This window comes from Pimephales promelas, chromosome 23 (genome assembly GCF_988280905.1).
Source record: "Pimephales promelas chromosome 23, fPimPro1.hap1.1, whole genome shotgun sequence".
Lineage (NCBI taxonomy): Eukaryota > Metazoa > Chordata > Actinopteri > Cypriniformes > Leuciscidae > Pimephales > Pimephales promelas.
This window is the reverse complement of record NC_142791.1, coordinates 6,356,889-6,376,083: the sequence shown is the minus strand read 5'-3', so window position 1 is coordinate 6,376,083 and position 19,195 is coordinate 6,356,889. Positions and strand designations below refer to the sequence as shown.

Genomic DNA, 19,195 nt, shown 5'->3' with positions numbered 1-19,195 from the left:
AAATCAAGTTGTGTAATCATGAAAAAATATTTGACAAAATGACAAAAATAAGGATAAATGTTTGGCAGGGAATGCATGTCTTATCACCAAAGACTTTATATATAGGAAGACAGTCCACTCGTATCAGTATGAATAGGAGAAAGTGCAACGCTAAATATGGCGGAATAAATAAATAAAAGAGCCAATCACTGATTGGTAAAGTCATCGCGTCACTGCAGCTCCCGTTAGAAGCTACGGTTGCTATAGAAACAGTTGTGCACACTTAGGACTATGTATTCGCATTAAATTGGTCCAGCCCAAAAGGAAGCATTTTTCATGATTTGAGCATTTAGAAACAAAATTTATGAGACAGTTGACAGATTTCATTGGTGATATCAAACATGAAATTTAATTTCTGCATTCTGCAATTCTGCATCAATGCAGTAATAGACCATAATCGATTAAAGCCTAGTGACGTTTCTCTATAATCCTTCGTCACATGTGCCCTTCTCTTGCTAGTGTAAAACGCGAGGCGCGAAAATGTGAAGAAAAAACAGTAAGAAGTATCATTACTTGCATCTTCACCTTGGTGAGAAAAAATCCCATTCCGTCACAGCCCTATTCCTACAAAACACCCACACACACACCCACACCACCAGTTACTTTAAGTGACTTCTGTCTCTCTAAACAAGTTTGTGCTGTCATTTGTAAGTACTTATGAAAACTTACAGGGCCTCCCTGGGTGGTATGTGCCGATAGCCAATACTTTTGGCAAATGCCAGTCATGCTGTTAAGCTGGGCGTCAGGCATCTCACCACTTCTACATCTCTTCAAACCCGAAATAGCCCCACATACTCCTGTCAAGCTAGAGATGAGGTCTGGGGTTATGGGGCCTTTCTTCAGCACCCCCAGGCTTGAGTTAAACTCTTCCCTTCATTGTAACTGACAGCCCTGCACGTCTTCTCTGCCTGACGGCTGTTTTACTGTCAAATCAGCTGGGCTGAGACTTCAGCCTAGTGGTAACGGCTTAGAAATGGCTATTTGTGATCACTCTGAGCAGAAAAGAGGACGGGGGGCTTTACAGAAAGATGATGTAAGTACTTTAGAGGGTAGCTACAAAGCCACAGCTGAAACAATGCAGTAGCAACAAGCATTTGGCCTCATATCCTCAAGTTTTGGCTGCAACCACAACATAGATTAGCAACATAAACCAACTCAGACCCGACAAAGACAACAAAAATGGGTCATTCACTAATTCACAATTACAAATAATCAGATATTAAAGATAGGGATGGGGATTTTCGGGCTCATAAAAATTTAATATTCGTTTTTTTTAAATAATGTTATTTATTTTATTAAAAATGTATTATTATTTATTTAATTTATTTTTTAATAGGTTTTTGTACAAGCTTACAATTAGGCAATATACACAACAAGCATTAAACAATAGGTGTAAACAAAACATATAAAGAACAAAAGAATTTAAGCTCAAGCAGCACAAATATAGACACGAGTCAGCATATCATTATCGTGTTTATTGTTTAACGTTTATGTTGATAAAAACAATAATATCTTATCCACACGGTTGAGTGAGAAAACGCAAAGCGCCGAAAGACGTTGCAAAGACACATAGGCTAAAGTTAATGCCCTGGGGTCGACAAACTTTCACATAGCGGCATAATATCAACATGAATATATGCCTACAGAGAGCGTGCACTATGGACATCAACTCGACAAAACTCATCAGATGCCGATCACGATGCAGGAGTCAAGACCGCAGTTTGAGCCAGCGGCTTGAATTGATATGGCCCTGCGTCCACAGACAATTCACCCTCCTCTACTTCAGGTGAAGGTGGGGGAGAAAAGTCCTGGACTTCAAAAGACCGCTCTGTTACAAAGCTACTTGCGTCACTCTCCATTTTAGAGTCTGACAGCAGCTGTCACTGCGGGTCACAGGTGGCGCATTGGTCAATGACTGACCTATACCTGTAGGTCAGTACACAACCTTTCTCTGGCTGTAAATGGACCAATCAAAGCAAGTTTGCAAGTAGATGGGTCTCATGGTTATCATGTGAGATCATGAATACTTCATGTCAGCGATAATCTAAAAGAGGAAATCAAATACATACAGAATCACAAGAGACAAACAAACTAAACCCAACATGTCATTCTGAGCATACACAGGATTTATTTGAGGAGACTGAGCAAACATGACAGCAGATGTCTAGTTGTTTATGTTGGACACCCATTTAGTGTCACAATTCACTCTCCACTCAACACCTTGTGCTGTGTTTGTTGCTTTTATGGATGTGTGTGAATTGTGTTATTGTTCAGCTCAGTGGATATGTGAGGGTTCGTCTCCCACAGATGGCTAAGGTGATAACTGCTGTCGCCGCTGTTTAAAGCTGGTCAATCTGCTGTAATTACTGTGATTAACACAGAGATGTTTTTCCAAGCCCTTGTGACAGACACACTGCTCCACCATCCTGTAAACACGCACACACACACACACACACACACACGGCTACCCAGGGCCCTGTAAACACACACACACACACAAACACATTACTGTCAGCTAAATCTCACACACACCTCATTCACTCCGTCACACATCGCTTTTCACTGCCTCTGCTTGAATCTGGCAAGCTCCTGCTGTTGTTAATTAACTCCCTTTCTGTCTCTGTTGAACACTTGTTTTTTTTAACACCCCCATGCATGTTTGTGAGATATAATTTCTCAATGTATCATATTTGTGACTAGTAAATCTGAACGTGCCTATGCACACAAATACAGCCTAAACAAGCACCTCACCAGGTTTTGAAACATATCCTCTGTCTTTCTCAAACTCTCTCTGATCACAGGGGCCATGGCAGATCTATATTTCAGAGTATGATAAGGAGTTAGTCTGTGTGTGTGACTATACGCTGGCAGAAGGATAGATTTCTTCCATGGTGAGGACAAGTGTTGATCCCTCTGAGAACAAATCTTTATATATCCCTGAGGAATGAAAGATTCATGTGCACACATTGAAATCAGAGAGTGCTCTGACAGCAACTGGCAATGTTACACACACACACACACACACAGTGCCCAGAAGGGTGTTAACACAATTGCTGCAAACTAGTCACTGAAGGAGGCATAACTCAGTCTCTTTTCAAAGGTGACTGTAGTGACCTTAGTCTGTGTATCATCTACTTTTAATTTGACCCTGGATGAAAATAAGGCTCAGAAACAGAAGTTTAGACCACTGATATCACTGACTCTTAACTTAGGCTAACCAATAGCCAAATAGCTTTGTTTTAGCGAAATTGGTCTGACTTCACTGTGAATTGGTAGGTTATTTTATGATCCAATCAATTCACATTGGATACACTCAAGTCCTGCTCTTTATTGTGTGCTGTTGAATATCCTATTTCACTTAGAAATACAATACATCACATTATGGAAGTAAAATGGGTTGTAAACAGCAATTCACATTCACTTTAAATCTCTGCACAATGTGTCATTTCCCATGTTTTATTTTCCATTATAAAATAAAAAGAGTGTTTATCAGTTGAAAGACTGACACACAGGTACACAAGAGAATGATATACTGAGCAGACTTCATACCTTCAACTTAAATCAACCATTTACTCTGACTAGTCAAGCACAAGTAAAATCTACAATGTTTACAAAATTATAGCTTTCTAATTTGTTTTAAAAAATGGAAATTGTTACATCTGACTGTAAAATTTAGTTGACACAGCTGTTCAAAGAGAAGCTGCAGTGATGGTGAATACTAATGTAAACATGCCGGAACACAGACAAAACACCAGCAACACAGTCAGAAATAGACAAAGAGGTGATGAGGGAGTCAAAGTCCTGTCCATTAGCACTAGGCTACACCTTCATTTTTTAGCTGCACATGTTCTGTCAGCTAGCACAACATTTTAAGTTGTATTTAAGTGTCACACCGCTTCGCTCACATGATCTGGTGTGTGGCCTATACATGCGTGCGTGCGTGTGGGGGAGGGGTGCGATTTTCGAAAAATACCGCGTGATCTTCGAATATTATTTTTGCTCGAAATGCCTAACCCTATAGTAACTTCACTTTGGAAATATAACTTTTTCCACTTCTGAGTGAAAAAAATAAGATCCCAGGGGTCACATGCAAAAAACCCTCCATATTTAGCAAGAAGCAGAACTCAATTTCACCCTGTCTAGACCTTTTCCAGACATTCTCTGTTAAACTAACCCTCTTACATTTCTGAAAAGCAGGTACCTAATGCTTTGGGTAAAAGTTGGTATGACTGTAAATATTAACAGCTAGTAAAGCAGCCATGCAAGTCGGCATCCACTGAGAAACCAAGTCACCAGTCTCCATGTGACTGCTTGTAGTCATTAAAGATTTTAATAGAGGACACAAGAGCATTATGTTGAACAGATGTCCACTGTAAAAAGTGAGACAGTTGTGGTAAGATCCTGTTGCAGTCACAGCGTTCAAAGTACTAAACACACACTTTCACACTAGCAGATGGCAAGCACACGATAACTGGTATGTAACCCCTACTTATTCTACAAAAAGGATTTCAAGACACCTGTTTACTGTCAGTAACTGAATTGGAAATCGGAAAAACGGAAATCATTGTCTTTCCATCCCCTTAACCCCTCGTTGCTATTTCAGTGATTCATAAACTAATGAAGTAGGCTATCTCTAAACTCAGTATGACAAAGGAACACACCAGTAGAGATTATATTCACACACACACCTACTCAACTAGCAGGTCCACCTGCTGCTTGTGATTGCTGTTTTGTCCTGCCATTTAACTAGTGTCATGTGCAGTGGTTGAATGACACACACAGCTTCCCAGCGGTGAGTGGTTTAACCCAGTGAATTGTACCATAGTGTTTAAGAAGGTGGAGAACACAGTGTCTGACTGTATCTAATTCAAAGGCTGCATCCTTTAAAGGACTCGTACTTCAAAGGCCACGTTTTTGACGGCCGCAAAGGTGATACTGAGCGATGTTAAATGGGACGGTCTAGCCAACGGAGGTCTGTTCTTGTCGGCTAGCTGCTGTTGATGAGCGACAGTAGCATTTGTAGTAGAATTTTTTGTCTGAAAACAAAACAGGGTTCACAAACTGTCTAAGTATGTTCATCATTGTCCATTCAAGCAGGGCTCGAATTTCGGCGTGGGGTTGCGGGTATTGCGCATAATTTTAATAACTGCCACAGGTCTCCAACTTATAATGCAGAAAATTCCTGAAAACATTGATTTATTTTAGCAAGTAGATTGTATGAGTAAATTAATTAATCCCCAGAGTATAAAATCAAATCAATCTTTTTAAAACTTTCTCCAAGACATAATTTCACAAATTGTGAGTGTTCAGTGGTGCTGCGTCCTTCTCTCTATCTCTCTCGCTCTCAAAACAGGTTTCACAAGGCAAGAGTAAAGCGCGCTGCAGGCGGCATAACACACTCTCGCATTTAGGAGTCGTGACATGACAGAATATTCACTTGCACAAACAAATAACGCATGGCAACTAAAGTTTATCATTATCACGTCTTATCAGTTTAAACATTCAAGGGATTTTACACTATTCAGTACTTGCGCACTCTCTGAGAGATGTTTGCATACATAGCATGCATGCATGCATACATAGAGTAAAGCCTCCTCACAAACAGCTTGCATATATCATATATATATTGCGTATATCATATCATACATATGATATAACTTGATTTCAATATATCATGCATACCTGCTACTAACTATTTTAAAGTGAGTATTTGTGTGCATATTAATAAGTGAGTGAGTGCAGTTCCTGCAATATTAACACTTTGACACCACCTGAATTCCTCCTCTTCAGATCACCATTAGTGGTGTGTCCCTCAGGGAACTTCAATCAGTCCTTTCTCTCACTCAGGTTTCACAGCTAAACGTGTTTAATCCATTCAAACAGGGCAGAAACTGCACTCAGTGCCTCTCTGTCTCTCTGAATGTGTAACACGGGGGACAGAATGCTGCCCTTCACTGAGATCTCTGGAAACATAAGTCCTCCAACAGCCTACCAAAACTGGCACTTACCAGCTCACACAGCCTGTGTGTGTGTAAAGACCCCTCATTACCCAAGACTCATGTTTCAGTAAGTTAGAGATTAGAGACGCACATGCTGTTTGTGTGTGTATGCCTAAGGGGTGTTAGAACTGAGCCACCTGGAAACTCGCCTTCCTAGGGCATGGCCGTAAAACAATCCTTTGGCTCAACCTGTTGCCAAATAAATCCAAAATCCAAAGCAGGGTTTCTCTTTCTTCTCTCTTATTCACATGTTTGCATCTGCTCCCTTCTTGCTATATACTTTAACAAGTTCTTCCGTTAAAATCAAACTCAATTGGTCATTCTTGTGTTGATCGAAGGAAACAGTGGCTGAAGTGAGTGACGCAAGGCTGGTGAAGTATTCTGCTATACGTCTTATTTCGTTTATTTGAAATGCTAAGGGAACGCAAAACAGCCAGCTGCCTCGGGAGTCTCTCAACACACCCTTCAATACAACAGAGGATAGGAGAGTCACTGGGCAACCCAGAACCCCCTCAAACCCTGCAAGACCTTGGGTTGGGTTACTATTAGAACAATGCCGGCTCTGTGCAGGGCAGCACTCTCAGAGGAGGCAGTGGCTCAGATGGACACATCGACACACATACTTGTGACGGGCCGAGTATAGAAACATATAACATATCTGAGGCCAAAGGAAGCAAACTAACCAGTGTGTGTGAGTCTCCAGAGTGTATGTTGGTGGCACTAGCCATCAGAATTCAATGCATATGTGTGTGTGTTTTTGTTGTATCTAATAAGCAGCAGCCGTCAGCTGGGTGAGTTGTTTGTTTTTCCAGTGTCCCCTAAGCCCGAGCATTGAGGCCCAAACTTAAATATCTGGTTTAGAATGTCACTGTTTGAATAGAACTTGATGCAAGGATAAAGGCTGCCATTTAAAACTGAAGTCAAACAGCATCTTCTAAGAGCAATGTAATCTGGAACAGATGGTGACAATTCTGCGTATGGGACAGTTCTTCATACAGCTTATGAAAGGCCTGAGTGTGGAAATCGTGATAAAATGGAATATTTCACACTTCATTACTGCTTATTTATAAGAAAGCACACATTGGATTTTCCCTTTAGCAAAGAATTCTCCGAAGCAACCACAAGCTGGCCTGAGTTGAGCACGGTCTTCAGGTGGCCTGATTTTGCTCTATACAGACCTATACATTTATAGGAACAAAGGTAGTCTAAAAACAATATTGTGTCTGAAAAATAATCAATCAGAAATGCTTTCTAATAATGGAGAAAAAAGTAATTTAATTAGCATCTTGCTACGTTAATGATGTGAAAAACATAATGATTCATATTTTTATATTTTTAAAAGGTTCTTAGGTTCTAACAAGGCTATAGGCTTGTTTACACCAAGAATGATAACTAAAAACAGGTAATGATAATTACACAGTGGTCCAAACTAGGGCAAGGTATTGACACAAATTTCACAATTTGATCTGAATTCGATATCAATTAATTGGGGTATATCAGGTATGGTCCATGGCAAATTTTTTCAAGGGGAAAAAAAACTCTCAAAAAATGCTGTAAAATACACTCCTGGGCAAAAAAAGTACCATGCCAAAAATGGCGCAATATTTCAATCATCTTAACCATTTTAATCACAAATCAGTAATGGATTGAGTGATTTCTCAAATGGGGAGCTCTGAGACTTCTGACTAACATTTCAACAGAGCATTTAGCAGAAGTGATGGAAACGAAAAGCGAATGGGGTGAGGAGAGGTGTTCCTTTTCCTGGCCTGCAGGACAAAAAGGTATTTACTTTTACCATGGATAGGTATGAGTGAGAGTCAGCTGAAGGAATCCTGGGAAATGGAGGGAGGCTTGAGTTAGGAAGCATAAACTCTTCAGGGAGCAATTAATTCTCTACTTTTCCTAGATTTGAGCTCATATTCTGCACTCAGTCTGTTCACCAGCTGTGCCTCTACCCCCCGCTATCCAACTGAGCGTTTCAGTGTTTACTATTTGAATGAGGAGCTCTCTCCCTGAGGGACCACAGGGGTGGCAGAGAGGCAGTTATCCCACCCAGAAGGTGGTCAGTCACAAGTGTCTATCCTCGGCTACCACCATGGGTGTCCATAAGTTATTTCTCTCTCGCCTTTTTATAGGTCACAGTTCCCGACCAGCTTGATCCTACTTCAGGCTGGTGCTCATCTATAGAAAAACATCTAGCAGCTATTCTGGAAAACTGCTTTACCTCCTGAACTTCATTCAGCTGCAACAGCTCCTCTTTCAGTCTTAATGGCATAGTTGTGTTTAGACGACTTCAAATCAGAGACTTCAGCACAAAATGCCTTGTACGACGAAAAATGCAGTCGTGTGTAGCGTTCACCTCAGATTGGAGGATTATCATTCTGGCAATATGATGGAGTTTAAAATGGGATGCTGAAGCAAGAATATTGTTCGTCATTTATTATACCATTGGCATCAAAATAGTGTGATTTAGCAGGTAGTCATGCCTTAAATAGAGGCAACTTGTAATTGAAAAACAAAATTACTCTGTTTATGATGTAACCCAGGGGAAAATTATGTATTAAAAATGTACTTGAGTATGTATGTACTCAAGTATAGTTTTTATACATTTAATAGTATAAATCTACCCAAAACATACTAACGTCTGCTGGCTGGATATACGATTGTAATAATCTGTACAATATTGTGAGCACAGTGTATATCGTTAGCGAATGTGTATATATAAGCTAAGACTGGTCTCTCACCAAGACACCTGCACCTCTCCACTGGTTCTCCTCACATCACAACTCAAACAATGTCTCTGACCATTGTTCTGTCTAACATTAATCCTGGCCTGTCCCTGCACTCTTGGCAGCATAGCAGGCTCATAATTGTATGGCTGTGGCCCATCATACGAGTAAGTATGAACAATTTCCTCAGCGTCCGAAATGTCATTGCGATCCATTGTTTTCCTGTTGTTTGAATCGACCACTCTCCCGCCTGTTACGTCAAGCCTATTTTCAGACGCGAAAGTAACGTTTTTCTCACAAAAACGACTCCAGAAAATTAAGTATATTTGAAACAAAATCTAGTTCCTACATTATTTTTCTATACATTGACTCGTTGGGTCCTCTAACTTGCAATATGCCCTTTAAGCACACATAAAAACACACACCTTGTTGGGAGCCATTTACGAATCGCAACAGAGACCTTGAAATGTCATATGCATAATTGGACAACATTATATGACAGACCTTGAAAAAGACGAAAAATTGGGAGCTAGAGGGAAAGAAACAGAGGGGAGAGAAAATAAAATAAATGTTCATCTTGTCCAAACAGAAGGAATGGGACCTACAAGGTGATGTCATCACAGGTGTAAGGCAGGGTTACAACTACAGGGACCCTTTTCACTTCTGCTTTTAGTATCTGTCACGCATTCGTGTCAGTCAACCACCATCTACAGTATCAAGTACAATGCAGGTGGTAAGACGATATTTTACATGCATAGATTTTTCAGATTAAGCACAGACAAAGAACATACAAGTCCAATTTGAATTGCCAATGCATTGTGAAATGCATATAAACACACAAATACACTAATATCCAAAAGTTTGTGGTATGGTTCACCAGGGTTGCATTTATTTGATTAAAAAAAGTTTAAAAAAATGTAAAATCTGTAAAAAAATAAATAAATAAATAAATAAAAACCAGCAAAAAAGTATGATTTTATGATTTAAAATAAGTTTTCTACTGAATATATTATAACAAATGTATTAATTCCTTCAGAAATCATTCTAATATGCTGATTTGTTGCTCAAGAAACATTTAGCATTATTACATTTTTTTATAAATCTTTACTGTCGCTTTTGATCAAAAAGTTTTTTTTTTTGATCAAAAACTTTACTGTCGCTTTTGTCGCATTCTTGCTGAATAAAAGTATCCTTTTTTTATTTAACTTTACTGACCCAAAACTTTTGAACAGTGGCATATAATTGATAAATAATCTCAGAGTGGATTCTGAAAAAACACACTGTCATTAAATACAATTACAACACTTTAAGATCTTTTTGACTCAAGCAAACTCAATGAGAATGAAAATTAGAGACTGTTTTGTATGCACTCTAACATAGCTGAGCTCATCATGGCATCTGAACTAGAATTAATCTCCCACATTTAGAGTTTACATTTAGACTTAAATATATTCCAAACCACAAAGGTGACCTGTGACGCTATTGAGTGATTCCACTTTCCTCATTTCTTCTCTGATGAGACAACTAGGTATATAAACGGTTAATCGATTATTGATTAATTGTCGACAAGAATTTACTCGATTAAATTAAATGAATTTTCGGCTAATTGAACATTGCGAACGTGACACGAGATTCTCACGCGAGAAACCCGACACAAACTTAGGGCAAAAAAGAAACCAAACATTCTAACAATGGTCGATCAAATAACGATTAATGAATTAATCGATAATTTGCATACCTAAAGACAACGTCACATGAAAAAAGAAGTCCAAAAGTGTTGCTAGCAGTTGCCGTGTGCCCCTAAGTAGTAGGCTCTTCGTTTATCTCTGGAGTGCAGCCCATTTTCATATTTGTACATAACTTTCATTTAGCTTGATGGCTTCCAGACTCTCCGCGTTTATTGTGACATGTCGGATATAGTAATGTTTACACAATGACTCGTCTCCCTAGCATTTCTTTCTTCCTCTCTCTCTGCATCCTCCTCCAGTCACCAAGATGAATGGATTTACTTTAGTCCTTCAACCTTTGGGGTTTGGGAACAACCTCAGAATGACCTCTTTGAGAGAGAGGGACAAATTGAGAGAGAGGAGTGTAGGAGTGCAGTCATGGCTGTGTTATGGCTACAGGCGGGACGGACTGAGATGATGGATAGCGTTAAACGAGTGTCTGACTTCCAATTCATCACCAGTTCCACGGCATCTCCACCTCTCCTCCAGCTCCGCTAGTGTGCGACTCTACTTAAAGCTGTTTTAAAACAAACTCTTGTTTCCCCCATGGCAGGAAAACCACTTATAGCAAGTCTACTGGAAAAAAAACAATATTCATATGGTCATACAACAATGCTTACTCATACATAAGGACATCCAGACAAACTCATGCATCACTGAGCAGGCTGTGAGAGTGGGTGGTGCTATTGTTTACTGGCCTTGGGCAGTAAATCAGGATGATGGCCATGGTGTGTTAACCTCTGTGTGTTTGTGTGTCAGGGGATGAGACATCACTGCAGACTACAAATGCAGTGTGCTGTGAATTACAGCCCATCTCTCATCAAACACACTTTCACAGAGCCATAAATTACAGCCCGTCTCTATACAAACTATGAAGCCACATCCACCGAGATATGTCTTGCTCAGCATGAGGAAGCATAGTCGAGCTGACTATCACAGCTTTGTCAATAATAAAATGCGATCATCGCTTGTAATGCTTTAAAGAGAAGCTCATTTGCAGTGTAGACTTAAGGCTAACAAAATGGCACAAGATCAATACATGAGCACAACTTTCTGAATTAAGGAAAAAAAAAAATGCAGGCACAGTTTTGTATAGGGATCATGTCCTGTTTATTTAATAGTTTAAAAATGTGCCCCATCCAATCAGATTTTAGAGTTAAAAATATATATTTTATCCAGCTTATTTCTACGATACGAACCATTTTTAACTTTAAGTGCAAGGCTTCCAGTGTCAACCGCTTCCAGTTATTTTACAAAAAAAGTCCATTATGATGCTTGGTGTTGCTAACTGGTTATTGTTAGGCTATATTATTTTAATAATTTTTTTAACTATGCAAATGTTTTACAGCACTTTGTTATTCTAGTTATTTACTGTACCTATAGCATTATGAACCTTCAGCTGAGCCTTTAATGCCAGTGTCAAGCACATGGAAATGCAAACATTCATACTAACACACATACACTCCTGAAGCTTCAGACATTTGTGAGACTACAGCACTCAGCGAGTGCTCCGCTATCTCAAGAGCTCTCCACATCTATCCATCCAGCTCTTAAAAACTCTCATCTGGCTCAAACTTCATCTCTCTGCCTCTTCATTCCTTCTCTTCAGCCTCTATTCCCCTCTTTTTCAATCTCTTGACAATGTCATTGTCAGAGAAATTACACAATCCACACAGGCAGGGGTGGCGCCAGAGAATTTTTTACGCAGGTGCTGAGAGGGTGCAAGATCATTGACAGGGGGAGCTGCTCATTTATATATATATATATATAAATATAGTTATAGATATAACTGACCAGGTTCTGTTATTTGTTTACAACCAAACCAAGTACTAAACATACATAAATATTACATTGTGCATTAGACATGAGAGAGAGAGAGAGAGAGAGAGAGAGAGAGAGAGAGAGAGAGAGAGAGAGAGAGAGAGAGAGAGAGAGAGAGAGAGAGAGGGTATCTGGAGAGGGGTCTGTAGTGAGCGACCTGTCCAAGTCCAAATGTGGCCAATACAATGTCAGTCTCAATTTATACACATAATAAAATTACTTCATAAAAACTTCATAATAGGGATTTCAATTTACAGAAATTACCACTGTTGTTTAATTAATCAATTAATCACCGCTCATCGTGACATTTTAAATCCAAAGCGGTTTGCTACCAAGTTATCACATTACTTAACAGCCACTTGCTTACCTAACACAAAATAGGTGTCATTTTAAAACTTAGAAACTTGCCTTTACATTGAATATAGAGATCATGATCATTACTTAACAAGTGCTTTTTAATTAGCTGACATATTAGAAGTACTCTATTTTCATAGCGAGAAAAAATAACTGCTTGACATAAAAATATGATCTGTAAAAGAATCTTACAAAACAATCCATAAGAATAATCGTACTACTTCATAGTTGCGTTCAATGTACCCTCTAATGTTTTGCAACTTTACTGGTGTAAAAAAGTATGTTTGCAAACAGTTTGTTTACGGCATGTGTTAGTTTAAGGTGTTAGTCAACGGCATGTGTTAGTTTAAGGTGCATAAAGAGAGTTTTAATCCTTTCAGGGGGGTCGTAATGGCCACGGAGAGGCGTCTCCAGGAGGGAAAGCCTTTCCGAAAAAAAGAAAAAAAAAGGGACGCAATTCAGCACCCCTCTGAACCACACAAATCAACCCTCTAAAGACCTTCAAAGAGCAGAATGTGGGAAATGTGTTTGGAGTCCCGAAGGAGTGAAGCAAGGGGAAAAAGGCTTGTCGGCATCAATCAGTTGTTCTCCCTCACGTCCTCCCCGGGGTCAGATCTCTTTCCAGACTCCGTCGCCCCCTCCCCACCCCACCCATCATGCTCTCCATCCTAGTAACGCACCATTACAGAGGAATGTGGATTCACAAGGCTGGGCTCTATTATGTTGGCCTGCCTGGGGTTTGTAAAATGGGGGAGCTCAAATTCCAAAGGCTTTAAGAGCAAATTAGCAGTGTGCTGATGGGCTCCTGCTGTCTAAAGACACTGAGGTTTTAAAAGCAACTCAACTGACTCCGCTCTCAATGCCTCGGATCCTTTGACTTCTTACCGCAGTCTCAACACGAACAAACTTCCTACGCACATGGCAGGACGTTTACATGCACACAAAGAACAGACGGTGCGCACATCGCAGCTCCTCAATGTATAAATTCAAAGCGGGCTTTTTAAAATAGACACGGCAAACAATATCGCACACGGAGTATCAAGCCAGCAGGGTAGAATTGCTTCTTCTACTACCGTCTGTGCCGCAGATCCAGCACCTTTATTTAGCATTTCACAACTAATCAATTTCCATAACAGAAGCCAGACGCCACTGCACATGGGACCCAGTGTGTGGCGTTTACACATGCTGCGCGCCTGAAATGGATTTTCTCATTCATCACTCAGCAGCACATTGGGATCTGTTTAACAGAGTGGCTCGGATGGATTTCTCAGAGCCCATACGCTGTGAGAAAGCACGGATACAACACACTGTGTCTGTCAATGGAATCGCAGTCGGCCTCGAGGAAATGCGTTATTTCCCGTGCCGCCCCAGAAAGCAAAACACATCAAACGTAATCTGAATGTGATATTGGTAAATAAGGTTGTCTGGTATAATGTGACGGATTCAAGTTCGTCTCGCAACACATCAAAAACAGCATGCTGCTTCCGGAAATCATACAATACCTACATTATAAAACATTGCAAGGACTGGATTATTTCTCACATATTTTAATGTAATTTTGGAATTAATAAAGTGTAATTTTACAGAAAACAACAATCATTTTGAGTATGTGCCTCCATGGGACAGGTATAATAATCTGTCAACAGCAATTTCACTATTACAGAACTGTAATTTACACAATAAATAGCATATTGGCAGTATGGAATAAAGAAAGACAACCATACCTTTAACTGCAGCTGTGCTGAAGAGTTTCTCTGAGCTGGCATCTGAGCCCTGAGAGAGAGCGACAAAAAGAGAGTCAGTACATCTGCTTCAGAACTAAGCAGGTGGGCTTCATCATCAAAGGTTGCGCAGCACTAATGAGCGCAAAGATTCAGTCTCTTCCAAGAGCGGCCACTGGATGGCACTGTGGCTCCATGCGCAAAACGATGCGCTGCACTTGAAACGGGTTGAAAGCATTAACATTGATGTTATTGTGCAAACATCCAGCATTGCAATTTACACAGCATTTAGGTAATGAACGCCTATTTAAGCGACAATGTGATGTCAAAGGGGCATCGGCTAATTAAATTGGCTAACCAGCAACAAAGATAGAACCATTGCAGTCCATCCATTAGCATCTGACCTGGCTCTCCACTCTTGCAATTATTAACCAAGAAAATAATAACAAACAGAAAAATTTATTTTGCGTGAAGTTAACTTGTAAAGATGCACCTTGTAGCCTACGTCTTTCATTGGATACACATTGGACACAAAACAGCTCATTTGAACACAATTATTCTGACAGGTTTAGCAACACAATATCCATAACCAGCTCGAGGCAAAAACGATAAAAGTTACGAAAACCCTCCCAAATATGTGCACATTTTAAGTAGGCTACATTTAAAACTAGCTATGTATATAAAATGTCATGGTAATTTAAAGATCTAAAAATGTCAATAATAATGATTATAATAATAACAAGGTGATATGCATTCATTAACACATGACGTCAAGAGATTTCCACATAACGATGCGTTCGCGTGACCGCTAGTTTTTTATTCAAACCACAAACAAAAACATCAGGCAACATTCACTGCAGAGATTTCAAATATATTTATTCACAACCAGCGACAAGAAAAAGAAAACAACGCTTAAAATCTTCCAGCCATCGAGTAATCCAATGAAACTGCTGTAAAATTTCCATAAAACGTCGAATGACATTGAGGTAATCGATCTGAACTAAAACATTTTTTGAGGGATATGAAGGTGCGGTGTACCTTTCAATGTGGCGAGATTGGCACGGAGGAAAATAAGTCAAGAAATCACTTTTAGTAGGTTTCGTAAATACGCCGTTTCACATTCTGCTTGTCAAACAATGTAATCCATAAACAGGCGGCGAATTCCTCTCGCTCCCTTTGAGAGAATGACAGCCATGCAAAATAAGAAGCCTTTTCCCATGGAAGAAGAGGAGGAAGAAGAAAAACATCCAGAGCTCAAAGCAAGAGAGGCTCCCGGACAAAGGCAGACATGTGTCTGGAACCCAAGAGCGCTGAAAAGTGGAGAAATCCTTCAGTTCGCCCCCTTCGCGCGAATTGACCGTTTGAAATCCTCGCCAACCGTCGCTTCACGGTAGCTGCCGCTTATGTGCTTTTGTGTCAGGGGCGCGCTCAGTGACAAACCATCCGCGCGCCTCTCTCCCGTGCGCTTGTGCAGAGCTAGAAAATCCAACAAAGCGTACAGTATTTTCCTCCTATATGCAGATTGGGTGGAGTAAAACCGCACTAAAAACCTCGACCGCCGCTTCCTTTCTTCGAAATCGTCGCTCGTTTCAAGCTCGTGTCCTGTCGCTGGCTCCCGTTCCTCGCGCAAGTGCTGCCTGTATCCATACAAACTCTCTCATTCACCCACAGCGCGACCGAGTCCTCCCACTTCCTGATTCTAACCTGACTTCATTCAGCTTCTACCCCCTGCTTCTTTCTGCCTCGCACACACGGAGCGTGCTTCCTTCGCTCAGCTTCACCGGACAGACGATGAGTGTGAGAGCGCGCGCGAGGGTGTGTGCGCGCGGTGCTCAATGAGAGTTCCTGGTAGCGGAGTCCTAAGTGCAAACAGGAGATGGAGCGACCAAGAGAAAGAGAGAGAGGAGGAGGAGGAGGAGGAGGGAACTGGGATAGAATGATATTCTTTCACTCTCTGGCCGGAGTGAGGATGATGTCAGCTACTAATGAATTTCCCAGTAGGGTGCAGCTACTGTGAAGGGGAGGGAGACACAGAGACTCTCTTCATGAGCAGCACACACCTCTCTGGTTCCCTCAGCCACAGCCTTCTTCATTGGGGTTAAAATCACCCAGGCTGACCCAGAAAAGCACAATTTGCCCTGCTGAATAATTAGCAGGGGCAAAGATGTCCAAAAAGGCAAAGCAGGGGCAAAGATGTCCTGAAATTTCGCTGAGAAATAGATCCATTACACTATCAATAGAGTAGAAAACCGCACACAACAGTCACTTTCAAACCAAGCAGTGTTCTGGTGGTCAAAAAATGGTGAATTTGAAACATAAAAAACTTAGCCTTTACGTGAAATTCCAGATAACATTAATTATTGAAATGACAGGATTTTGCTCACAAATGTTTGGCAAGCAGCGGTAAATGTGACAACACCTTTAGAAAATAACAAGATGGCAAGCTGCACTGTTTGTTGTTGGGACTAACATGGAGGGATATTTAACACCAGGAAAAAGAATTAAAGACTGAACTGATCAACCACGTCTTTAGCAATTATACGCTAAGACCGATGCTAATTGTGTTTCCAAACCGTGGTGTAATATTTACCTCCTTCCCCCAGGGTTTGCAGAAAAGCCTGAAGATCTAATTCCACTAACCTCAGTCCATGGCCACTCAAACCCAAACAATCCGGCAATCTTCAGATAAAGCCGGACATTCCTGGAAAATCTCCTTAATCTGACTGATTTGGGGTCCTGTGGCTTGGCAAACCAGTTTTAACCCTCTGCACTGCGGGTCAATGGATTAACAAGGGACTCGCATTGCAGTGACCTCTGACCTTGACTGGCCCCAACAGAGTAAGAGAATGAGTTAGCTTATTGCTGGATCTCCTTTGAGCCACACTCCATCAATATAACACCACATGCACTCAACCTCCAACATCTGCCTCAACCAAACAACAGACATGAGTTTATTTTTCTGTGTGAGTTAAAATAAAGTTCAACATGTGTAATCTATTGTGAACAAAATTGCTGGAAAAAAAGTATTATTACATTATTTGCAACAAATCAATGCCATATATATAAGAGGGTTGATAAGGTACACAACAGTTTTTTTTTACATTTAGGGTAACATGGTGAGTTTCAATGTTGAGTCAACTGCTATGTAAAGCTATTTACAGGCATTGTTCATGTTAACTAATGCATTAACTAATGTTATCTAACCATGCTGTTGATGAGAATTGATGCATTAGTTCATGTGTGAGTTAACATTAACAAATATTAAGTAATGCTGAACAGAGGTGTTACTAAAGCATGTTAACTTTTTCTCTTAAAAATACGAGATGCGCATAATCCAACTGCAGAGCCGCAGCGCTGATTGATGGAAAAGAAGGCTTGGTCTCAAGCTCAACACGTTGAAAAAGATGTGAGATGTGGCACAGTAGTCAAAGACTTCCATCTAGTGCATATATTTACATAATAAACTATTGAAAAACAGCGGCGGTTACTGCAAACAGAACGGAGTAATCACTGCATCTCCATACTAATTTTATGATTGGCCAAAAGCAGTGCATTATGACTTCATACTCATATTGGTAATCTTCATTCTGCATTCACACAGAGCATCATGATGGCAATTTACTGGTAATGTTACAACTTTCCTTACTGGTAAATTGCCACAACCAATTAACCGGTATTTTTGAACAGGTATTTTGGATTTGCAACAAATATGCCAGGATAAAATTTTAACAGGAAACATTTTCAATTTTATTCCCAATTTGGTAACACTTTACTTGAAGGGGTGTGCATAACACTAACATGACACCTTTATAATCATGACATATGTTATGAATATGAAGGAAGTTTTATGCATGTTTGTGACAACTGTCATTAAGTGTCATTCTCTCAGTTATGACATGTTTAATGCAAATATGACATTGTTTGAGATGTCTTTGTTATGACACCTTGACAAACCAATACATCATAACCTGTCAGTGTCTTTGTCATGACAATTTTACTAAGACAACACAACCTGTCATAAACATGACATAGCAGATTAATTATCATACTTAAGAAACCACCTAGCTTTATTGGTTAACAAAACATTAAACTGTCAGGTGGTTGGTTTTGACATTGGCTCTCATGAAGCCATTAATGACAAATTTAATTAGTAGTTGAGGTCACGACAAATATTCATGACAGTTATAATGGACTCATGACAGCCATGTCAAAGCCAACCACATGACAGTTTAACTTAAATTTCTGTCAAGTTTTCATGACAAAGACACTGACAGGTTATGATGTTCTGGTTTATGTCAAGTCATAACAAAGACATTGTAATATTTGCATTCAAAATGTCATTATTGAGCGAAAGTCACTTAATGACAGTTGTCATAAACATGCATAATGTCTATGGAGGTGTCAGTCTTATGCACACCCCTTCAAGTAAAGTGTTACCCAAAAGGGTTAGAGATCCAAGTATCATAATAATTCTTTTTTAAAGGTCCTCCTCACACATTTTAAGTATAATTTACCAGTAATGGCTGTATGTGTGAAAGGTTCGTCATATGGATAAACTGACAGTAAGAAATAAATTAAATATAGTGATCCCAAGTGATCCGAGTGAAGTCAATGCCACTCAAGGGAGAGGAGGGGGTAGGCTTTTAAAATACTTCCCCTTACACATTTTTGCCCTCTGCTAATTTCTGTCTCGCAACAAGCCTGAGGTTATCTAGGTTTAGCCCACAGACTTTCAGAATACAGAGGCAGCTGAAGCTTATTAGACCCATCAGACTGACAGTGTAGGACAGGTTAGTGCTGCTTAG

At 40.1% G+C, this 19,195-nt stretch overlaps 1 protein-coding gene across 5 annotated transcripts in view; it reads right to left on the bottom strand.

Annotated features, from left to right (window-relative positions):
• auts2a (activator of transcription and developmental regulator AUTS2 a) overlaps window positions 1-19,195 on the bottom strand; it is a 348,996-nt gene that overhangs the window by 18,412 nt on the left and 311,389 nt on the right. For all 5 annotated transcript variants that reach the window (XM_089126455.1, XM_089126454.1, XM_039676289.2 and 2 more), the window contains exon 6: window positions 14,394-14,442. In XM_089126455.1, coding sequence (XP_088982581.1) covers window positions 14,394-14,442 — 49 coding nt within the window. The remainder of the gene's footprint in view (window positions 1-14,393; window positions 14,443-19,195) is intronic.